This window comes from Haliaeetus albicilla, chromosome 2, assembly GCF_947461875.1.
Source record: "Haliaeetus albicilla chromosome 2, bHalAlb1.1, whole genome shotgun sequence".
Lineage (NCBI taxonomy): Eukaryota > Metazoa > Chordata > Aves > Accipitriformes > Accipitridae > Haliaeetus > Haliaeetus albicilla.
In genome coordinates this window covers 44,683,774-44,708,313 of record NC_091484.1, presented here as the reverse complement: position 1 = coordinate 44,708,313, position 24,540 = coordinate 44,683,774, and the positions used below count along the sequence as shown (strand labels likewise).

At 39.7% G+C, this 24,540-nt stretch overlaps 1 protein-coding gene across 1 annotated transcript in view; it reads left to right on the top strand.

Moving 5' to 3' along the window:
• The window catches only part of STK31 (serine/threonine kinase 31), a 41,915-nt gene extending 25,297 nt beyond the window's left edge, over window positions 1-16,618 (top strand). The window contains exons 13-23 of the mRNA XM_069773239.1: window positions 1,053-1,172; window positions 1,674-1,805; window positions 2,800-2,901; window positions 3,937-4,017; window positions 4,374-4,499; window positions 5,216-5,341; window positions 5,602-5,688; window positions 6,505-6,654; window positions 8,306-8,431; window positions 10,413-10,481; window positions 14,973-16,618. Coding sequence (XP_069629340.1) covers window positions 1,053-1,172; window positions 1,674-1,805; window positions 2,800-2,901; window positions 3,937-4,017; window positions 4,374-4,499; window positions 5,216-5,341; window positions 5,602-5,688; window positions 6,505-6,654; window positions 8,306-8,431; window positions 10,413-10,481; window positions 14,973-15,164 — 1,311 coding nt within the window. The 3' untranslated portion in view covers window positions 15,165-16,618. The remainder of the gene's footprint in view (window positions 1-1,052; window positions 1,173-1,673; window positions 1,806-2,799; window positions 2,902-3,936; window positions 4,018-4,373; window positions 4,500-5,215; window positions 5,342-5,601; window positions 5,689-6,504; window positions 6,655-8,305; window positions 8,432-10,412; window positions 10,482-14,972) is intronic.
• Window positions 16,619-24,540: the final 7,922 nt, after the last annotated feature.

The following is a 24,540-nucleotide window of genomic DNA, read 5'->3' as shown; positions in this document are numbered from 1 at the left end:
CTACTGTGTCATGACTTCTATATATTTTATACATCTTTGATTTCAGTTTAAAGCTTTTCTTAATGTATCGGATGAGTTTATTTGCTACAGGGCAGCATCTTTTTTTGTGGAGATGTGGTAGAAAGTCACTCAGGTTGCTTTCCAGAGAGAAAAGAACGTGTTTTCCAGGTAACAGGCAGAGGACAGCTTTGGGTTACCGGAACTTAGCTTATGTATGACTAGCTTAACAGAAATACTGGGAAAACTGGTTCTTCCCCCATTATGTGCAGAGAAGCTTTCTTTGAGCTGTACTGAGTTTTGGTGCTTGTGTTGAAAATACAGGTTATGAAAAGTAAGTTTATGTTTAAAATAATGGGATTGCCTCTTGGCGTGAATGTGTATGGATAAATTTACTTTTTTCAGTCTTAAGAGATTATTAGTTTTTAATCACTTTCATTTTCCATAGGACAAGTGTTCTTGCCTTACTGGTAATCTTCTTCTATGCTTGTGTTAGCCTTTTTCCCAGTTATTTACCTTTTCTGATAAGCATTTCCTCCATTCTCTTTTGCTAACTCTGAGGTACTTGCATTGTCTCTACAATGAGAGTCCCTACTGTGCCAGAGGATGGTCATGTCAGCAGAAGTTGAACCTGTTCTTTGATACAGCATCATACTAACAACAAACCAGTAGTTTAGTGTGCTTGTGACTGCTCTCTGTGATAGAACCAGTGACTCATTTAGAAGAATGGTTGCATGCTTTAATGCCTCATATCTATTTGACTGTGCTATTCTTAAAAAAAAAAAAAAAAAAAAAGCTTTCATAGCATGTGGAATATGAAATTGGACTTCTGCATAGAAGTGCTAATCAGTTTTATTCTGTTGAAACTGTTGGATGAACTGTTAGACTTGCTAACTTCCCTTTTAGAATCTCTTTAAGAAGAGAGAGAAAAATCTGATAAATTATTTTTGCCATTAACAATGGAATTTCTTAGTGAAGGTTTTAGATCTTAAACATTGGTGTGCATAAGTGAAGAACTCTCAATCTTTAATCTCCCTCTGTGTAATTCAATCCAGGAGTATGATGAAACAGAGAAGGGAATAATTATGAGTGCTTACAATAAAGTTATACATAAAGTTTGTCAGGAGCAAAGTATGATCACTGTCATAAAGAACAGATACTTGGCCAGTGTTGAGGTGAGTTTATGCCTTATTTATTTCTGTCACTCTGATCTATACTAGTAATCTTTTCTGACATAATTTCTTTTTGAAAGATGTCCTCTTTTTATAAGGAAATTCTAGGAGTATATTGGTGATGAGAGATTGGTTGGGTTAAGCCTTAAGAATTGCAGTTGTGCATTACCTCAGCCAATGCTTCATTTCATTTAAATACAAAGATAGTTTTTTAAAAAATAAAGTTGTGGAAGCTGGAATCTCTGGATTCATTACAAATCAGTAGTATGTAACCTAAGGGGATTGAGCTTTAAGCAGGATGTTGTTTTTCCAGAAGGTTGTTAAAGTAATTAAAATGAAACACAATAAAACCCCTCTTCTGTGGGGAAAGACCCTGAAAAGCTGAATTCAAATAGGCTTCAGGCAGTTTCTCTACTGCATTGGACTAAAGTATATTAAAATAGAACGCTTGAACACATTCTGATGGTTTTTGGTTTTTTGTTTTTTTTTTCCTTTTTGTCCTAGTTCAAGAAACAGGCTGAGGAATGGCTCAATAGAAGACCTGATATTAACAACTTATTGTTAATTAAGAAAACTGTGAAAAGCTTAAAGGCCCAGTTAAGGTGGAAGCTGGTTGAAAAGAACAACTTTGAGGAAGTATGAAAATGTTACAGTGTTGGTGTTTTTGTCAGTTATTTTTTTCAATTGGTTTAGAAATCTTAATTCTGGTTATTCTAAGTAAGTAGTAACTATATAGAACAGTTTGTGTTTTCTGACCTGAATTTTGCCTTTAACTGTGGAAGTTTTGGAGGCCCCTGAGACCAAGCCTGAATGGTTTAAAAAAAAAAAAAAAGTCAGTACATAGCCACTTTTCTGTTTCAGTCCCCAGCCATGGCACTGTGCTTTTAACTAAGTCCCTCTGGTGACGGTTTCTGTTCACAGCATGAGCAGTTTTGTCCAGCTATTTTTACAGGGCTGGTTGTGTGATTACCTTAAGTTTTTACTTTAATGGTGTACCTTTCCTTTGGTGACAGAAGTCAATGTCTGTTCCCTTCAGAGAAGTCCAAAGAATGTAAATACTACCCCAGCTTCAGTGCTGTTTGTTTGATTGTACATTAATTAATCTGATGATGCTTAAGGAAAAAAAAGAACCTGCATGTGTCTCTCTGTAAGCATTGTACAGGGGCAGTAAGCTTCCAAGAGAGATTTAAAATGAGACACGCTAATAAAACCCATTGGGAAAAGTGTTCTTGAATAATGAGGTGACATGAGGAGAATTCCTGCTTATGGGAGAAAAAAGTGAATGAATTATGGAACTGGCATTGCTGGTAGATGAATTATGTTGCTGTTATGATTATATGTGATCAACTAATTAAAAAAAAAGCTCTTTGACTTAGGAAACAAGTAGGCATAGGGCTAGAATATTTGGTCTGTCACATAAATAAAGAGAACAACTTTCTCCGTGATTAGATTTTAAGAGATTCTGTTGTGTTTCCAGGAAGGAGACTGAGTACAATATGCATTTGAGAATATGTTCAACTCTGGAACTGTGATATCGAAGTTGTTTTTTAATCCTGATATAGTAGGTTACCATTGTTTGGTATAATAGCAGAATGAGAATTATATGTTAACTTTGTTATTCCTAATGCAGTCTGATGATTACAGTGAGTTCGAAATGACAAGAATAAAAGAGGAAATTGCTGATCTGCGAAATAGGGTTCTTCAGGGAATATCCAAGGAACAAGAAGAATATGTAAGTATTAAACTACTTAGGCAACTAAAACAAACCTGTATGAGGCACCTCTGCGTTTCAGTTGCTTTAATGTGTGCTCTGGGTAAAATACAAAATGTGATTTTTATAGTGTTGAATATTAAGATGGTCCTTTTTTGGTGAAACCTATGGGAGAAAGCATGGAGGGTGATCAGTTTTATCCCTATTTGAACATAGTTTCTTCAGGCCTTCCCCCCCTTCCCCCCTCCATAAGGGGGTGAGGTGAGAAAAAAATGTGAGCTGTAGCTCTCAACCCAGGAGAGCTGCAGGTGAAAGCATAAGCTCAGTTGCTGAAAAAAGAGTGTATTTCTTGCAAGAAGGGAACTGTTTCCTTATGATTAGGTTAAAGCAGGCTTTTATCCTGAAGTGAAGGAGATCACCCTTTCTTTGTTGTGTATGTGGAGGGAAGAATCAGAAACCATTGCCTTGTGAGTAAGTAGAAGGGCACCAGAATTTGTGGTGATATACCTACCTCTGTAGATGTAGCACTTGTGTGTAACAGTTACCTTGCAGCATTACAGCTGCGTAGGAGGTACATGAGATGCTGGCCTGGTCTGTGCTACTACTTGATTTCTTTCTTCCACTTATGCGTAGTGAAGTAGTTTTCCTTTGTTTATGTCTACTAATGCCTCTTGTAGAAAAGATGAAATATTTTCTGTGATAGTGCATGAGCTGTTTGGAGTCTTAACACTACCCACCCTCAGATTTAAAAAATCTGTCCATATTGAACTGCTGTGTTCATGTTGTGTGTGTTGGTTTTCGTTTGGGTTTTCTTTTTTTTTCGGGGGGGGTGGGGTGGGGGTGGTGTTTGTTTGGGTGATGTGGTTTTGGGGGTTTTTGTTTGTTTGTTTGTTTTAAAGCAAATGGCAGTGTTACTTTGAATGCTGTTGTTGAAGGAGATGCAGTCATGGTCAACCTACATTTGAATGTCCTGGGTATACATTGCTAATGTCAGTGTATATTTATATATGTCAGAAACCAGTGACCTGAAACTTTGGGCCTTGTTTCCTCATTTAGGAGAAGCTTACATATTTGGTACAGAAATGGTTCCCTGAATTACCGCTTCTTTATCCAGAAGCAGGAATTCTAAACTTTATGGTAAGCAGAGATTGTGTTTGAATGCACTGCCAGTTAATTGTTTCAGGCACTATCAGGACTGCACCAACAATGCTCTGCACAGTTTGTGTCTATTTGGGGGACACACACGCTGAGCATTGTTTGTTGTGGTCTTCCTCCTTCTCCCCCTCTCTGGGAGATGTTCAAGGAATGCATTTCATTAGCTGCCTCATCATGGCCAGCCTCTTCGTAACAGATGCTGTTAACTTTTTAACATGTCCCAGCTGATTTTGTGCTCTGCTAAGTTGATTGAGGAGAGGGAGTCAAAGCCTCTGAATCTTAGCAGCTGTTAAATGCCATGCGCTTACCCTGGATATCTGTGTGTGCATGTGCTTCAGAACTCCGGCGGACTTCTGACATACAGCCTGGAGCGAGACCTTTTGGATGCTGAGCCCATGAAGGAACTGAGCACGAAGCGACCTTTAGTGTGTTCGGAAATTCAGGGCCAGAAGGTTCTTTTAAAGGTAATGTTGGCACTGGCTTTCAAGTTAGTGTTGTAGGTGAGGCCTTGGCTTATTAACGTGCTGATTCTTAGTGAACTTTGCTGTTCCTTTCATATCCCTGTGTTTAACAGCTCTTTTCTGATGGCAGTTTTTTTTGTTGGGGCCTGTAGAACATGAAGCATTGTTTTCCTTCGATTGCTTCCATGTTGCTTACTGAATTCCCCCTCCCCCCAGCTTCTTTTGAGGACTGCTGTAACGAACAGTGCTTCCCCTCTACCGTCTGTCCTTTCTGGCATCTGGTGGACCTTTTACCGTGCTCATTAATCCTGTCTCTTTTTGCAGATGCTGGTTTGTCTTCCTGATGGTTTCACTGAGACATTTCAGAAACTGCTTCTTTTCCCTTGCTTTGCTTCTCTACCAATCTGCTAGCAACTGGGAAATGAGGGGATGTAGTATTATGAGAGGCATAGTTGTAAATACTCTTCTTGGTTTTGACTTGGCTTATTTAAATCTCACATTAAAGACATGCTCCCTGTTTTGTTGGTACAAACTTTCTAAGAGTTAATAAGAAAATATGGGAACAATCTGTGACAGTTGGAATTGAGTTTTGTGTTAAGCAGAAGAGGAAGTTATTTGATGGCACCTAACAATATGCATTCCTTTAATTAAAAAAAGTTTGATGCTATAATGTTACAGGCATTAGGAGTAATAGGTTGGGTATCTGTTTTGTTTTTAAGGGCTACTCTGTAGATGTAAGCTCAGAAGCCAAAGTGATAGAAAGAGTTGCCAAGTATCACAGAGCTTGGGATCAACAGAAGGAAAGATCTGGATTATTACAACTGTTCTTCCTTCTTTTCTGCAAGGCAAGATTCAAATTGATGACCTTGATTTCTGGTTTAAGGTGACCTTGATTTCTGGTTTAAGCTGAAAAACTTGCAGTTGGACCTTAAAGTGTTAACATATTTTAAATTGGAGTATTGAATGAGAAAAATAGTTCATTTCTGAGTTTAGATAAACTGTCTGCTTAGGATAATGAATTGATTTATCACACATCTAATGCATGTTAAAATTCCAATACTCCTGATATTTGAAACAGTCTATTTTTCTTTTTTTGTTGTTGAAGTCTGATCCTTTGGTATATTTAATGGTCCCGTACTACCCAGGAGCAAGTCTGGGAGCTTTACAGGCTGATACACCTTTAACTTTAGAAGTAAGTATAACTACTTAGACTATCAGCATTTTAGTTGATGTGTTTTTGAACTGAACTCCTGCTGTTTTGCTGTATCTTATGGTGCTGATGGTGTTTCACCAGTGTACTTCCTTTGGTGGCTGACAGTGACTGTACAGGGTTGCACAGGATAGCTTGACTGGCATTCTTAGCATCTGGTCAGGCAGCAGTTTATAACTTTCTAAAAGATTTTGCTTGGATACACTTTTTTCATTTATAGAAATTAATGCTTCAGCTGTAGTTAGATGTTCAGGGGCAGGTCTTTCTGTACTGAGTTTTAAAGGACTCCTGTGTGTGTAATTTTTTTTAATATTATTTTTTCCGTCTCTCCTCCCTCACTTCATCCCCCTCCTTTTCTTTTCCGTCATCCTCACGCAGTGTATAGGCAGTTTGGATAGTCATCCCTTCTCAAAGAAGCAGTAGCTAGAAGCCAGTACAGTCTTTTCTCTAGTTCTGTTTGATGACTTGAAGCTTCTGTTTGCTGACTTGGACCTACTTGTAGAGGTCCAAGTGGCATGTTCCCCCCCCCCCCCCCCCCCCCATATTTTTTCATGTTAGTGATTTGTTAATCAGTGACTGCTGGCTTTTCTTCCCGCCCCCCTGCCCTGCCTGGCTGTGCAAGTCATAATAACGTTACTAGGATTTGATCCATGCTTCATAAAATGGAATTAGCATGAATTCTGAATGTGTACAAACCTAAAAATAAGAAGTCTTAGTTCTGGATAGAAACGTACTTGATACTGTGCTTTGTTTTTTCCATATCTATCTTTGTAATAAACAACCAAATTACATCATTAGGAGGCATTAAAAGTGATGAAAGGAGTGGCCCAAGGTCTACAAACATTGCATGGAGCTAATATAGTGCATGGATCTCTGCATGGAAATAATGTTTTTGCTGTGAATCGAAAACAAGGAATCGTTGGAGACTTTGATTTCACGAAATCAGAGGTAAAAAAAAAATCCTTTAGTGACTTTTAGTCAGAATTCTGTATCAAAACAGACAGCTGAGTGTGCAATTTAAAAGCTTTATTGTGCTTAGCAGTGAGATTGCTGTTTCATATTCTGAATAGGGTTGAGCAGTTTGAGTCTCATTGAAATTTTTGTAAACAATCTAATCTTGGAGGGGAAAAAAGGAATTGCTGAGTGTGGGCTCTGGTTAAGCAAAACAGTGGAACAAAAAAGAGAAGTTGCAGTAGTTGTTGGCTGTCTGTCTTGTGTATTCAAAGGTAATCAATGTCATCAGAGGTGAGGGTAAGAACTAATGTTTGAAGGGCTCATCAAGCTCATGAAGTCTTTGCCTTTCTGTTTGATAGGTAATGGGGTTCTAGTATGTGTTTTAATCTGTTGCAGTATTTGGTAAATTAACAGGATTTTACATGTTGTCTACATATACTTGAATTTATATGTACTTCTGATTTAGTCCTCAGTTTCTGTAGTAAAGAATTTCATAGTTGTTCTTGGGGAAAATCTAATATTCTTTAAGAACACAAGCTATTTTCTTACTCTTCATTGTGTTTACATAGCGAAGTCTCCAATAATAGTATCTCTTCTGTAGTAAGCTTTTGACTTTCTAAACTCATTTGAGCTAAAACTTTTTTGTGCTAGAGGTCTGCTTTATGCTTATTTATTTTTTTTCATAGTAATATATATTACAATAATATGCCATTATATTAGTGTAATAAACATAATATAAATAAAAGTAAGTTTCATTGAGTACCTTTATTTCTGCTTTGGAAATGCATTATCTGTTAATCTCATGAAGAGTGTCAAATGTTTGGACAGCAAGGTGTGCTTCCCTTGAAAGAAATTTCAATTTTCAACATGCTAAAGAGAGATGCCTTAAAAATTTTTGACAGCTGAATTTTCTGAACGGTCATACTCAGCGCACATGGTTTCATTGTGAAAAGTGCAAAAACTGAGGAAGACTATCCCTCTCTTTATTGCTCCCTGCAGGTATGAGCTGTGCTGAAATGAGCAGCTCCCATGTGATAGAGCAGGAAAGTTCTACCCATGGTTCACAGCCGGGATCCAGTTTGTGCCCTTTTCTATAGGGGTGTCAGTACTGCTCAGTGCTTGTACTTTCTGCATGATCACAAATGCACGAGTGGAGCTGGTAACTGGTGTGTTACTGAGTACTCTTGGTGATCTGGAGTGTAGTCTTCCCCAGTCTGGCTATAGCTGGTGCTGGCTGCTGTCATGGAGGGGGATAGAAACTCAGGATCTAGCTTTTATTTTGACAGTAGACAGTCCTAAAATATGCTGGAAACCAGGAGGGAGGAAGCAGCTATTTTCAGGTGAAGACCAGAAAGGCAGAGAAGAGAAAATAGGAAAGCTGGCAGAACTGAACTTCAGAACTAGAGTTCTTCAAAATAGTGCTGAATGTCTTTTAATATCTGTGATTTTTTTTTTTTTTTTTCCCCCTAGTTTGAGAAGTTTTGCGATTTGTATTCTTTACCACCTTATAAGCTTTAATAGTTCTAGTATGGAGCACAGAACTCTATGGTAAAGTCTGACACGTTAAAAGGGAGAGGGAGATACATCTGCTTCAGTGTGCCGTTGATCTTGCTTGAAATTATGGGTACAATTTTTTTCTCCGTAGGAACAACGTGCTGCTGCAAACACTATGGTTGTCGGTACCCTGAGCTTAGTTTCTCCTGAACTGAAAATGGGACAGCCAGCTTCTCCAGCCTCTGACATGTATGCTTATGGCTGCCTTCTGTTCTGGGTATGTAATGGCTTGTGGGAGAGTTTCTAGCAATGTTACGGAACGGTAGCAGGCTTATAAAGAGCAATGAATGTTATCTCCAGCTTCTGCTTTGAACTATTTTGGTGAAATAAGTGCTCACATTTTCAACTGAGTGGTAAGTGTAGAACGAATGGGAGTTACGATTAGGGGCAGAACACAGTGCATTTTTCTGTAAAATATACAATGTAATTTGTATAGTAATAGGAACAAAAATTATGCTTTTGTTCCTCATGCTGTGGATTGTCAGTTCTTACTGCACTGCACTTCTTATTCATTCATTGTGAGCCTTTTTTTTTTTTTTTCTTTTTTTTGTGACCTTGCCCTTGAGGAATTACCCAAATCAAGAGAGGGAGGATGAAGACAAGGATGGGACTGTCCTATGTTTTGTTGCTGGCAACAGTGCTTAGATTAGGTGTTTTGTTTCTAGTGTGTGTTATGCCAGGGAAGAGAAAGCAATCTACTTTCCTGGTTAAGTGGTATATTGCATAGCATCTCCTACATCTCCTTTTTGTCTTCTGGCACTGTATTGCTGCCTCCCAACTCAGGGTGTCAGTGCCATGTGTTCTGAATGGGAAAACTTCAAATCTTCCAGACCTGAAAAGCCACAAGCTACCCAGCAAGTGCTGGTGTTCCCAGGCAGTGACTTTGCATGAGCACTTGATACGTTGGAACTGGCTCAATGAGTACCAGTTGGAGCTCCAGGTACATGGGGGTCTTCCTGAGAAACACTGGCAGTTCCATCAGCTGCACAGTGATGGCTTCAGTAATCCCTTTTGTGCTGTGGCATCTTAAAAACACTTCCTAACAGAGATGTAAACTGCAAGTTGATAGGTAGCCACTGTCGGTTACCTGTGCTGAGATGATAAAGTTGGTTCATATAAAAGTCACTTTTCATTATGTTTTATTCCTAATTTAGGAAGCAGTTGCTTAAAATGAAGTAATTTTGTACTGAAATAGATGAACTAAAGTGTAGCTTAATATCGTAGATATTTATAATTTATTAATGTGGTATGGTTTAGTTAGAACACTTTCAGTACCACTAATCAGATCTTCATCTGTTCTAGAAAAAAAGGTTTTTACAAGTAGAAGTGAGTAAAAGGAAAAAAAACAATAGTTAAAAAAAAAAGACCGTTTTACAAGTGGCTGACTCTGCTTGAAGAGAATATTTGGGATGCAGCAAGCTTGACATGCTTCTGAAACCTCATCCAAGTTTGCCAGCTGAATTTCAGATTAATCCATATGCAACTAATCTTCAGCTCGGACTTGGTGTTGTATTGATTATTTGATGGAAAATTCTAGCTCATGTGTTAGTATTATGTTCAACAGTTGCTGGTTTCATGTTGAGCATGTGACATTGCATTCTCCCTTGTTAAACAGCAGTGGCACTTCTAAAATTGAGACAGTGGTTTTCCAAGTTCTCTGTTGATCTGTGTCACAACAGCCCACCACTGACTAAACACATTTCCTTTTGCTGTCTATGCAGTTGTTCAGAGTAGAGGCATTTTCAGCTTAACCTGTAGGCAGGGTTTTGGAAAATGCTGTACTCAGGCATGGTTCTAGGCAAAAGTAAAGACTGGGAAATTTTACTTTGTTTATGGGTACAGGGTTTGTATTTGTGTGTTAGAGTACTCCTCAGCATTTCTTAAAGAGAATATATAATTAAACTTACGGCTTGGACATGGACTTTGAGTCATATTTTTAAAAGTCTATTTTTTTTGACCTCTAAAAGTTTCTTTTGATACTAATTTTTTCCCCCTTCTTTCTGCATAAGGGGAACTTGAGCCCCTTGCATGTTTTTTCCCTACTGTGAAATTAGGAAGAAAGCCTTTCCCTGCCATTTTCCTGTAACAATCCATTTTCACGTGAAACCTGGCATGTCCTTGACTGATGTTTGGTTTTGTTAAACTAAAAGGAAAAAAAACCCACTGGTGTTATGCATTACGTGTCTTTTCATTTACAGCTTTGCATTCAAAACCAGGAGTTCAGCACAAAAGAAGATGGAACACCTGAGGTAGATGTGGTTGTCATGGTATGTTAATCGTTGGATGAGGATGATTAGACTGCTCTTGTTTAGAGGTGGTTAATCAATATTTTTTTTTTAACAAGTCAAACATTTCATTGTAAGTGCTGGGTTGAGAAAACATTCTTAATTGATTATTTGAATAATCCTAAGTAGCATGCATAAATAAAATTATGTTTGAGAAGGTAGAAAACTCCAGAGTTTTCTTAATATTTAACTCTGACCTCAGGAGGAGCAACTTCTTCACAGATAACTATTAATTGAATGACACCAAGTTACAGACTTGGGGAATAAGTCATTGAGATTCAGCCTCAAAGGAGGTATTTGAATTGGGAACCTATCTTTTCTGAAGTCAGGGATGTTGAATTTGTTCATCTGTCTTTCTGCATAATGGTTGTACAGTGCTTAAGCGTTAATAAAACAGCCAAATTCCATTTTAATCAATTAAACGTGGTTGTAAAAGCGTACTGTGCCCTTTATTCTTTGGTTTGGGTTTGTTTTGTGTGTGTGAAACAAACTTTTCTATGCCTCTGAAACAAATGCACAGATCAAAGTGGACCCTGCATGATACGAATTTGTGTTGTTGCTTTCATTCTTTCAACTGTTGTTCTCTGTCTACTGTATGCCGGCAACTGTTGTCACCTTGAACTCTATTTTCAGTGCCTTTTTTGAAGCTTATCCTTGCCCAGTGCCTCAGTGACTCTTTGAGAATAGAGCTGTGTGCCTTCATGTTCCCCAACTTAGGTCTCCAACTTTGAAGTCTATCCTTTGCTAACTTCCCTATCTCTTGGATATTAATCATAAGCAGATAATTTTATGGCCTTCTCTCTGTGTGCCATATTTACCTGAGCACTTGTCTTTCCTTGGGTTTATTTTCTTGTGTAACTCTCTTTCCCATAAGCTTTTAGCCTTCTGGCCAGGAGTTAAGACCTTTTTTCTTGCCTGCTTTCAACCTCTTCTACCTTTGCTACAGGCGATTCCTTTTCCTCCTTATAAAAGTTGGAATAACAGAAGAGATGCCTCCATACATAGTTTAAAGAAATTCACAGGGAGGTTTATGGACCTTTTTCAAATCATTAGTCTTCCCAGACTAGTTCCTGCTTCATAATTTTTTGCTGTACTCCTGCTTGTCTAGTTACTGACTGCTTTGTTCTTGTGCTGTGTCCCTCTCATCTCCCTTGAGTGGATTGCCCTTGCGTTTTTTAATCTGTATGGACTACTTCTCATATCATGCTTATTCTGTTGATCTTACTTTAAGTGAGAGCTTACTGCTTTATCTAGATTTGAGGAGCTCATGAAACTCTTTAAATTAAGCCTTACACTATTAAAAAGCCTGCAAGTGGGTGACTGTTTAGCTTTTAAGTGAAGTCTTAGGTTATGGATAGAATTTCCTAAGGAATATAGGGAAGAGTTAGAGGTTAATCCCAATGTTTTCTAGAAAAGTAGAAAACAAAGCAGCAGAGGTGCTGTTGGTCAGATAAATTTGGGTTGTTTTGTCAAGGGAAAAAGAAACGCAAATAATAAATCCCTCTTTATTGGTTATACTTGTGTGTTGATGATTTGCCTGCTTTGCGGAGATAACTATTAAAGCATGGGGTTAAATTACTAGAATTGTGTTCATTATGAGCTTAGTGTATCCTGTTTACTGTGTTTAGGTTAAGAAACTGTTACGATACAGTACCAGACTTAACACAGCTGTAGTGGTTCCAGTGTCTAGGCAGGGTAGCTTGTGTATTACTGCATAACACAGTACTGTAAATAATCTTGTTTTATTAGATGACTCTTATCTTCTACACTATGTCTTTTAATAACGTCATTTCAGCAATGTTCTCCAGTGATGAAAGCATTAATGATGAAGCACAGGACTGTACCAAATCCCTCTGCAAAAGTATTGCTAGTGTAACACTACCTTGGAAAAATAAAAGAATAAAACATGCACCATTTGAGCAGGGAGGTGATCCTGTAAATAGTGTTTCTTATCATTCATTATAGTTGCTTGGTTTCATATTAAAAATTAAGTGAATGTCATGAAACGCAAAATACTATAGCAAACAAGATTCAGTACTTCATGATTCACCATTAGGGCTAACAAGAGGGTTTTAAATATATTCCACAAAACTTGTACAGAACAGTCTGCCTCATTCAGAACCGTCTGTGGCATTCAGCATTATGCATAATAATCCTTAGATACTGAAAAACCTGACTTTGTCTCATGCATAAGAGAAACTTAATTGTTCAAGGAAATAGAAAAGATTTCTTGGGACATCAAAAATAGGAGTTAGTTCACTTCTGTTTCCCATAAAATTTCTGCTGTAATAACGCTTTATAAATAAGGTCTGAAGTATGCAAATCAAAGTTTAAACGGCCAGTTTCAGGGTATTATATTTCTGTGTTCTTCTGTAGCAGGTATCTTCTGAAGTGCAAACAGCTGCCTTTATCTCACAGACAATTAATTAATTTAGCCATTACTGTTCTTAGCAGGGATTAATTCATTTTACAGCTTTTAATACGAGCAAGTTTCTTTAACTTTTGTCCCTGATGAAAAGAAGCAGCATTTGATTTTGACCTTGTCAGATGATACGATCCTAATCAATACATCATAGTTGGCAGTTTTTAAGGATTCATCCTGGATGTGTGTGCACGCACGTGCACCAACCACCAAAGTCTGCTGGAAAGCAATCTGTGCTGCCTGCAGTGCACAGGAACACACATAAGGGTTTTACTGAGAAATGTAATATTAATAAATATCTTTCAGCTGTTTCTTGGGGAATCTTGTAGACCCCTGGCTGTTAATCCTTGTCCCACTTCTTGGGGAAAATCTGTTTTGCTTTTAAGTGCTTTATCTGTAATCAGCTTATTCAGAATTAATCTCCATGCCCATCTGCAGGCTCTTGACAGGCTGGTAATTTCCCTCCCATCTCAGTCTCATGCCCAGAGGAGTTGCACACTTGCAACTAATAAAATTCTTGTTGATTTCAGCAAATGTAAAATTGCCACAGGAAAATAACATTAGGCTTTAAAACAGGGATATTAATGTCAGGTAACTGTTGAGGAAAAGCAAAGTTTAGAGATAAGATCTTGTAGCCACTCATTTAGCCATGCCAAGCTTCAGTGTTCAGTGTGTTTCAGCATCCGGTTTTGTGTATTTTTTTTAAAAAAAAGGTAAATAAGAGCAAACACAATGAAATGGAGTTCATATGATGAAATGTTGTCCTACAACAGTATTCCTTGTGGAATCAATTTTCAGTTTCCTTAGTGTGAGAAGATGGTGAGAAGGGAATATATTTGTTGTTGACAGACATTTGATAGTATCATGAAATGCAAATGTACAAGTACAAAGCTTTTCAAGCTCTTTAAATGCTCAGGCTTTCTTCACTTTTAATTTTGCAGAGGAAGTGTGTAGACATGATTCACTCCTGTATTTCATTGCACATTTGGATCTTCATAAGTAGAGATTTTTCTGTTGAGCATTTAAAATGTTTTATAAACAGATGTTTTCAGATCTCATCTTTTCCCCCAGATTTCAGATTATTTGGGGAGTGGCTAATTCTCCAGAGTCACTCTGATAATTAGTGGAAGACTTGGAAATTGTCTGCTTGTTTCTGTCTTGTCAAGTTTATGACTACTTGTGTACATTCCTTTGCATTACAGTGATTCTTCTGTCTGGGTGAAATGGGGAGAGGTGAGAGGTGTACAGGTCGCTTGTGCTTTGCTGTTTTATTGACCCTGGCCAGAGATGTTGCTGGCTTGGAGACTGTGAACAAGCAAGCCTTCTTATGGAAAGAGTCTGCTCCCATTGAGTTTTGGTGATCTAGATTTCTAGATCAGCATTTGAGATTGTCTTTCTTGCAGTCCCCTTGTCCAAAATCCAGTGTGTGCTCTTCCTCACTCAGCAGCTGATGTCTATGAATATGTGTAGCAGCTGTGTTTTTTATGTTTTGTGTATGGAGTCCAGCACTGTTAATGTACTAAGCATTTAGGCATGTAATCCCTTCTGATAAATCCAAAGAGCCTAAGTGTAAGTGGTGGGTTAATAGCAAAAGAGCTGCTGTTGATTTAGAGCCCATTACTTTGGTTTTGGTTTTTTTTTTTTTCCGGTCCTCTTGTAGAGAGGTAAAGCAATGTGACAAGTTAAAGATGAAGTTGCAGAAGGTGAATGGCACCTGTTCTGTTCCTTCTCAGTAGAAAGACCTACTGCAGTATTTCTCTAATTTATGGTAGTTCAGTGAATTGATATTTTAAAATATAATAACTCATGATCTTCTGTGAAATCTGCTGGCACCAGGTTGACAGAGCTGGTGCCGAATGCTTGCTTTTATTTTGTTGTTAATGAGCACTATGACTGTCAAATGTTGCTGACCATTGGAATGCTATGGTACAACCTTTTGTGAGGACTTTGGGCCCTAAGCACTTACAAGATGTGTTCATCAAATACTTGGTTGTTATTTGTAATTGAGTTTGTTTTGCTTACTGATGAAATCATTCTCCCTCTGTTTGTAGGATGATAAAGTTAAATCTCTTCTCCTGAATTTGTTCTGCTGTAACAGACTGACAGCTGAGCAGGTGCTGAGGCATGATTGCTTCCTTGTAGTTGATGCGGTTCTAGTTTCACCACAACCAGGTGAAGAGTATAAGCCATGCGAAGAACATGATTCTGAGAAGACAGATGGAAAGAAGAATGTGATTAACTGAGGAGAGTGGAGCAAGCCCTACTCAATAGATGATGAACTTTTCCATCAGGTGTTTGATTGAGATGTCTGGTTTTGTTTGGTTTTGAAATCATTGTCTGGATCTGGAATCTCAAAATAATAAAAGGTTTGGCAGGTGCAGTCATGTTTTGTGATTACATAATCTTCACTGTGTTTTCTTCTAAGTACGTTCTATTCTAAACAAGTGTTTAGGGGTATAAGTGTGGTGTTACTGATTGTGTTCTTAGTTTGTCATCCTTATTCTCTGTCCGTTATATAGGCTTTAAATTTACAGAGAATAGTCTTTTTAGATGTCAGAGGTCTTTAAAATGAAGCTTTAGTGACTTGGTTTTGTATCCAGTTTTCTATCCCTCTTCTTGCTGTGATTCCAGATAACATGTTCCTCTTAAAGATGCTCTAGCGTATTACCTTTTTGCTAGAGTCTTTTTGTTATTGCATAGCCAACATGTTCCTACAGCAACTGCCTTCAAGATATAAGGTGGGGGGGTTGGAAAGTACTGCTTTGACAACTGGTAAAGGAAATGGAGAGCAGCCTGCCTCTTTTCTGTCTTTTTGCATTTGAAAAACACAATTGGCTTTCCAGAGAGCAGGCATCCTTCTAGTTGTTCCTTTGCAGTGCTGCTGCTAACCAAAATACTATACACATACAAGCAGTAGCTTTTGCAAATGCTTGCTCTATGTCATAAGTGTGTGTATATATCATCTGTTCTTACTTGTTCGCAATAGCTATAAAGATGTGATATTCATGAGTGGGTTTGTTTGCCTGCAATACTTTGCTGTTAATGTTACCATTGAAAGAGTTTTGTCAGCTCTTTATTTTTACAGGAAATTGTTGCTTATCTTTATGAAGGTTTTCCTTCTTGGAAAGAAACAGGTCAAAATGTGCAGAGTTGCTGTAGCGGTATATTTAGCCTCTGGGTGTTGCTCTTGGACAGCGCTGTTGGCAGACTAGTATGTTGTAGAGGAATTATTGAGGCTGCATGTTGGATGAAGAATGTGAAAATGCAGTGTCTAATGGGCAAGAAGCAGCACCAGGGGAATTGGGGAGCTCCCAGGTACAATAATACGGTCCACAGTGGGTAGGAGATACCTTGGCACATCCACATCTGATACTAGACTTGGTTTTCCATCCTTAAACCAATTAGTTGTTTTATATGGAGTAGCATGTAAGATGCTTCATCCTTTTTTTCATTAAATGATAATTATTTTTTAATTTCTATAATGTGTATGTAAACGATGATAGCAAAACCTTTGTTAAAAATATTTTTTATGTAGAATTTTTTGTTAGTGTCATAAATATTTTCATGACAGAAATCACAGAAAAATAATATCTTGGTTTTTGTCAATGAAAATAAACAGTTTAGCAATTTTGTGGGATGCTTTCCAAATACTGATTGCAGTCTTTCACTGTTAATAAAAGGCTAACTTTAATTTTAATGTTAAACACTGAATAAAGGTTAGAAGACTAACGTGGTGGTTTGTGTTGTGCTGTGTCATGTATATTAGAATAATTTTTTGCCCAGTTTTCCTGCTCCAGAGTCCATGCAACCTAAAGTGTACTTCTTAAATCCCTGAATTGCTAACCTTCTTGATTTTCTGAAAACAGAAGTCTCTGTGTATGCTTGATTAAAAAAATGGCAGCCTCTTCAAAAATCTCTTCACCAGCCGTAAGTAATACAATTTTTACACGTGGAACCTAGCATGTGAGATGGATTTAAAAAAACCCAATAGACTGCAATAAAACTTTGAAACCTTTTGGTATATATGAGTGTCAGGGTATGAGACAGCCTTTCAATTTGAATTAAATGTTGATTACAGTCTTAGCATCACCAGTTCTGTTTGTTTCTACTTCAACCTTCCCTATGGTAATTTTGTAGCCGTGGCTTTCTTTTCATTTCTTACTTGCCGGAGGCCTTAAGAAAATAAGATTGGTTCAGGGTCATGTTGCACAGCTGTCCTGCCAAAACTGAATACAAACCCTTGGTAGTAGCCTGCCTGCTGTTAAGTTTGACACGCCTTTTTCCACTGCATCTCTTCTGGCTAGAAGATGGGTACTCGGAGGATAGAGAAGGGAGGTTGAAATGATCCTGTAGGAACGGTCTGTATCCTTCCTCGCCTGCTGCACCCTTCCTTGGTACCAGCATTCTGCAATTGTGAACAGTGTCCTTGTACTGACCATGTTGATGCAGGACCTTCAGGGGCTGAGTATTGCTTCACTGAGAAGTAAGGACTTCAGTTGCTGTCATGGGCCTAGACATTCATATCATCTTATGGCCTCTAAAGGAAAGCCTGCAGTTCCAGGTCTTGGTGCCGACAACTTCCTTTTATGAGGACTGTTACCTTTGTTACTTCTTCAGACTTGTGTTCTCTCCGCCCTCCTCACCTTGGTGTCCACTAGTTGTGTGTTGGTATCAGTCTTGGCTTTTGCTCAGGACATCATACCCAAGTCAGCTACTACAGTTGCCTTCTAGGCTGTAGATCTGGTAACAAAATCACCTAAGAGGAAATACTTTCTTCAGGTACCTGCCAACAACCGCTTCATCTGGCTCTCCCTAACCTAGCCTGCAGACTCAGGATAGGGCTGGCTTGCTTTGGGAAATCTTTCAGCAGATTGGAAGAACATCAACATTTCTGTCTCCAGGGTTTGGGTGGAGCTGTAGGAACTACTCTTCCTTTCTGGATGCTGCACCTCTGGTCACTTCTGGAGACTCCTGCTGTTCTGTTCACTGCCTCTTAATCTTCATGCCCACCCTAACATCCATAACTACATCTTTCCACGTAGTCTGCTGGTCACTCCATTAGTATTTAACACTTCTGCCTGTGTAGTTTAGAGAAGGGTGGGGTTTTTTGTACTTCAAAATAGCTTTCTGCTAGAACAGAGTCTTTCTTGTTAGCTTACTAGTATTTTAACAATTTTTTTCCTGATGGTGCCTGCAGGTTAAATTGTATTCCTTCATAGGCAACTGCCTCAAGGACTTCCTCTAAATGGGAAAAAATTTATTTCATCTGCAGTCACTTCATTTCCCCAACTTGCAAGGAAATTGGTATGAATTCATCCTGATTATGCACCATGCCACACTTCACTTGTAGCTCCTGCAGCAGTTGTCTTGAAACATGGGTTTTTCACAGCAGACACGCTGTAGCTAGATAGACTGAAAACAGTTGTCAGATTGTCCTGTCCTTTAGGGTTGTGGACAGATCGGCTGTTATGACATGGAATTCTGTTCTGCTAGTGCCAGCCTACACTGGGGTGGGGGCACATGGGCTCAGGTGTTGGAATTGGGTTTTGGCAGCTTTAAATTCGGGGGCTGCAGTACATCAAGATCATACCGCGTAGAAGCATGTTCATAAGTTAAAACCATTTGAATTGGAACTTTTAAAAATATATTTTATTATCCCTTTTGTCTGGCATCTGTGTGTTACAGCTGCAAGGTATGTTACCAATAGGTGGGGAGAAAACGATTTGCCCTGCTGTGTGAAGATGTGATGATGGCTTATATTTGTTACCCCACTGTCTTGCCAGTAGCTAGTTGGCTGCCTGAGGCCTATGGGTAGGACCCCCTTCCACTTGCTGTACAGCAGAGCTGGGAAAGTTTGCCAAAACTCCCTGACACATGTTTCTTCACTAGTAAACTTCCAGCTATTCAGCTTTCCTGCAATCTTAACGATTGGTAGCATGGTCAAGGAGACTGGATCTGTTCTGTCTCATCTTGACAGTCCCATTGCGGACCAGAAGTTTTTCATGTCTGGAGTATCATATTACAAGTTTAATCTGTCAATTCAGCAGTCCTCTGGCTTCTTCATGATCTTTTTCAGCTCTATGGCATGGTGTTTCGGAAAAGGCAAGAGCTGTACCGCCTGCTGTCAGTATGCTGGTTATTGGCAGATTTGACAGCTCTGGAGAAAGAGTCCTTGTTTGAAGTGGAAGAAGATGGTGCATGTGAGCACTGGGGCTTTGAGACGCAAGATATTATTCCCGTAGATTACTCAGGAGCAGGTTTTGCCCTTACTAGGTGTGTCTTGGATTGTGTGTTCTCCCAGATGTGGCCTAGGATGCCTGTGCTGTTGAAGTGCGTGTTATGGCCTTGCAATCAGCACGTGGTTGCGTGTAGTTAGTTCGAAGGGCTGAGGGAACATTAATAATGTCCTCTCTATCACTTACCAAGTCCTCCATGCATTTCTGCAGCTTTTCTTTCTAACCACTTTCTTGAGAAGTTTTCTTCGGTTCTGTGTCCTCACTCTGGTAATGTTTTTCTGTTGCTCTCAAAGACAGTCTGTTGTGGTGTTACCGGAACCTGAACATCTGTGAAATGCAAGTTCTTAATAGTGTTGCCTTATGTACCCTGCGGTGGGTTAAGTTATTGCCTGCTGCCCCACTTTGGCCTGCCAAGGCAGGAGTAGAGTCGACACAGGGGCAGTTCTTGAAGGAGAATGTAAGAGTTACCTACCCAGTAGCTGGTCTTGTGGGTGTCTTGAGGTTCAGTAGAAGGATTTTAAGTGGTAGTTAGCACACTTCAAATTTTTATGCTGCATTTGCATGAACCATGGTAAATTGCAGGGTGCCTGCAAGCTGTGCAAGTCCTACCAGCTGAAACACTGAACAAACATGCAAGAAGCCTTGTGCAGCATAAGTCACGTACAATGTAAGTGTGTATAGCCAGCACAATGCAGAGGATTTCTTTGTGTACAAGTATCTCACTTTCAGTTTACAGAATTGGTTTCAGTTTACAGAATTGGTTTCAGTTTACAGAATCGGTCAGTCTCCATAGGAGAGAAACCAGGAGAATTCCTTTGGAGCAAATAGATTGAAGATGCTTTGGTCCAGCCACTGTGATGAAAGCTGGATGAATACTTGGAAGTAAAAGCCTGCTGACCTCGTGTCGTGGTTTCAGCCCAGCCGGTAACAAAGGACCACGCAGCCGCTCGCTCACTCCTCCCGCGCCCCTCTGGTGGGATGGGGAGGAGAATCGGAGGAGAGAAAAGGAAAAAAAAAAACCCGAACCTCGAGGATTGAGACAGGGGCAGTTTACTGGCACAACACAAAAAAAAAGAGAAGTTACAGCAACAACGGTACCAATAAAAGAGTGTACAAAAGGAGTGATGCACAGTGCAACTGCTCACCACCCGGAACCCGACGCTCTGCCACCTCCCCCACCGAAATTCGAGAGCGCTCCCCCCAGCCCGCTCCCCATTTATATACTGAGCATGATGGCACATGGTATGGAATAGCTCCTTGGCTAGTTCAGGTCAGCTGCCCTGGCTATGCCCCCCACCTCCCAGGTTCCTGTAAAAATTAACTCTGTCCCAGCTGAACCCGGGACACCTCGATATCGGGAGATGCAGGTGGAGGCTGTTGGAATTGGAAGTGGGTTTATTTGAAAAAAATCCCTCCCAACCCCATAGGACTTGTTTAAATTTGAAGTCTGCTGTTGGGAAATGCAGATCTGCTCCATACCAACTTTTCTTCCTTCTCTTAATTTAAGATAACTGTCAAAATGATGATTCCACAAAAGCAATACCAACCTGTTTTTGAAGGCTGGTATCGTGCTTTAACCCTAACCAGTAGCTAAGCACCATGCAGCCGCTCACTTACTTCCCCCCACCTGCTGGACGGAGGAGAGAATCGGGGAGGAAAAAAAGTAAAACTCATGGGTTGAGATAAGAACAGTTTAATAGAACAGAAAGGAAGAAAATGATGATAAAATGACAATAATAATAAAAGAATTGGAATATACAAAACAAGTGGTGCACAATACAATTGCTTGGCACTCGCAGACTGATGCCCAGTTAATTCCCAAGCAGCGATCTGCCCTGCCCCTGTCCAACTCCCCCCCAGTTCCTATACTAGATGTAACATCACATGGTATGGGATACCCCTTTGGCCACTTTGGGTCAGCTGCCCTGACTGTGTCCCCTCCCAACTCCTTGTGCCCCTGCAGCCTTCTTGCTGGCTGGGCATGAGAAGCTGAAAAATCCTTGACTTAGCATAAACACTACTTAGCAACAACTGAAAACATCAGTGTTATCAACATTCTTCTCATACTGAACCCAAATCATAGTGCTATACCAGCTACTAGAAAGAAAATTAACTCTATCCCAGCTGAAACCAGGACAGCTGGTTGTTGCCAATGTTCATGTTGTGGGTGTGCAGTTGTAAGCTCATCAATCTGCCTGTAATTTTTATCCTCTGTCCTTGTCAGCAAGAGGTGGAGCTGTTGTTCATTTGTTCTTCCAGCTGTCACCTTTCCTCTGTAAAGTTGGTTTTTTTCTTTCTTATTTTTTTTTCCTAAAACCTAGTTGGAACCTTTTGTTGGTCTGTTTTTAACTTCTCCATTGGCCCAATGATTGGCTACTGTGGCTACCTGTGAAAACTAGGTAGCAACTTTGTGTAAAGTTTTTGGTGAAACGATCAATTCTTGTACCTGTATATTGAATTTGTAGTGTCTGGATATGTTTCAAGTTATCGTAGAATCATAAAATAGTTTGGGTTGGAAGGGACCTTTAAAGGTCATCTAGTCCAACCCCCCTGCAATGAGCAAGGACATCTTCAGCTAGATCAGGTCGCTCAGAGCCCCGTCCAAACTGGCCTTGAATGTTTCCAGGGATGGGGTATCTACCACTTCTCTGGGCAATCTGTTCCAGTGTTTCACCACCCTCATCATAAAAGATTTCATCCTTTTATATCTAGCATGAATCTGTTCTCCTTTAGTTTAAAACCGTTATCACTTCTCTTATTGCTACAGGCCCTATAAAAAGTCTGTCACCACCTTTCTTACAAGCCCCCTTTAAGTATTGAAAAGCCTCAGTAAGATCTCCCCAGGTTATTCTCTTCTCCAGGCTCAACAACTCCAACTCTCTCAGCCTTTCCTCATAGGAGAGGTGTTCCAGGCCTCTGATTGTTTCTGTGGCCCTCCTCTATACCCGCTCCAACAGGTCCATGTCTTTCCTGTGCTGAGGGCTCCAGAGCTGGACGCAGTACTGCAGGTGGGGTCTCACCAGAGCGGAGTAGAGGGGCAGGACCACCTCCCTCGACCTGCTGGCCACACTTCTTTTGATGCAGCCAAGGATATAGTTGGCCGCCAGGGCTCCGAGTGCACATTGCTGGCTCATGTCCCGCTTTTCATCCACCAGTACCCCCAAGTCCTTCTCCACAGGGCTGCTCAACTCTCCCAACTGTTATTCATGCAAGATACTTCTTGATAGTAGTAACTTCTGTCAAGGGAGTGGGGGAGAGGCAAGCCTCTGACAGTTCTTGTATGCCATCTTTTTTCCAATGGTTTCACGCAGAACATAGTGCAAGTTTTTTGACTAGGATGGTCTGTGGACCTCTCCTCTTGAAAGGACGTGCATGGTCATTACCTTCCCGGAGGCTCCTCCTCCTTCTTGTAATACTGGAGAGCATTGAAGAATTGAGGCTTGTTTGGGCAGGCTCTGCCATTTGCACCCGGTCATGTAGGATGCTGAAGGAGCAGGAGAAAACGTGTGTGACTTGCAGGTGCAGCTAGGGCCGCAGTTTCCAACACATCACATGAAAGAAAGAAACATCTCAAAGTTGTTGTTGTTGGATGACAGTATGTTTACATTAATGGCCTTTTTCTAATACTCTCCTGAAATACTTTGTTAACCAGAGTTTGACTTTGTTGTATTACAGTAATGTATCTGCAAAACTGTTAAATTCTTGGGACGTCTTTTGCTACTAGGGCCTTATAGTTCAGTCACTATGACTCAATAGCCTTTGTATTTCACTACTTAATTCCTTACATTATTTCTGCAAACATCACTATTGCAGAGGGTGAGAATGGTTTGGTGTTGGTGTTCTCATGGAGACACTGTTACTTACTTCATGGTGCCATTTGCAAGTAACATGACTGCTAATGTGCATAACTGTGAGACTCATCATTTGGGTATGCTGTAGTGATTTGTCATGGAGCAGCCTTTTTTCTCCAACTTAGTAATAGGCTTCCAGCCTTGTCTGGTTGTCTGCTTGCATCTTGTCCCACTGTTTTACTAGGGTAGCAGCTAATCTTTAAAGATAGGGTCAACAATTTCACTCTTACTTACAGTTACCTGTTCCCACTGCTGGAGACAGAAACAGTGTGGGGAACTCGGGGAGCTACTGGGTACCAATGACTTGGTTTTTGAACATTACCTTTTGCTTCCTGGGTATTTCTGTTTCAGTGAAAGTCTGTCTAAAAGAAGACAGGTTTTGATAGGAGGCTTAAGAAATGTGCACTGAAACTTGTTCTACGCAGTACATCTGAAGAGTACTTGATAGTGTCTGTACATACCACCCATATACTATTTCAAAGCGTAAGTGGCAGTATTATTTCCTTCTGGTCCTAACTCTACAAGAAGTTACTGCTTTAGTTCTTTGTAAGAACACAGTGGCAGGAAACAACCTGTTAGTGCTGTTAGATGGGCCAAACTGCTGAAATTGCTTTATTGAAAATGTAAACCATTTTCTAGTCAGAGCATACTGACAGACCGGCATGTTGTGTTAATATCTTAATACTATGCCTCAGGGCATTTATAAAGTTAATCTTTTGACATTTTTATTTGCTTTTTGGCTCAACATCACGATTCATTTTTTATCTTTTAGAAGTTCCATTTATGACTGTCATTTAATTGATGGTAACTACAAATTATATTAGCTGCAAAGGAATAAATAAAAGAAATGCAAGTAGTTTAATTTGGAACATGGTAATCTTAGTAGCCTGAGTCATTAATTTCATCATCCGCTGCAGTTAGTATCATTTTATGATTCATAAGTCTATTCGTTTCTTTTTTTAGTGTGTCATCAGATAAATAGCTCAACGGTAAGGTGGCAGAATTGTCTTGTCTCACCCCAGTCGTAAGAGAGAATGCAGGTTTGATTGTTCCTATGTATACGTAGTAAATCTGTCCCTCTGACCTCTTAAATCTGTGAAACAACTTCCCGTGCTTCAGTGGAGCACTTGCTGATTAAGCCATTCAGATTATCAAATGACCGCTACCTCAACCTAAAATTTATATTTTGTTCAAATTGTTTTGAAATGCATTTGTTCATTTGCTGAAGGTGACCTACCACCATGGATCAGTGCACAGACACAGAGCGATCTTGGGCTGACTTAAGCAGGAAGCAATCAGCATTTGCTTAATGTTAAGTCAGTGCTACTGCAGAAGTACTGTCAAGCCCTTGAATGGTTGATGTCTCTAATTTAATTAGAGAAAATGTAATCTTTTTATTACTCTCTGTGGGTTCACTTTCAGTTTAAAATCCTCAAGTGATGTGATTTGTTTTGGAATGTCCCCTCTCTTGAGGTGCCGTGCCAGCAACAGTACCTGCCACCTACTAACTTCATTTTGAAGTTTGAAAAGCT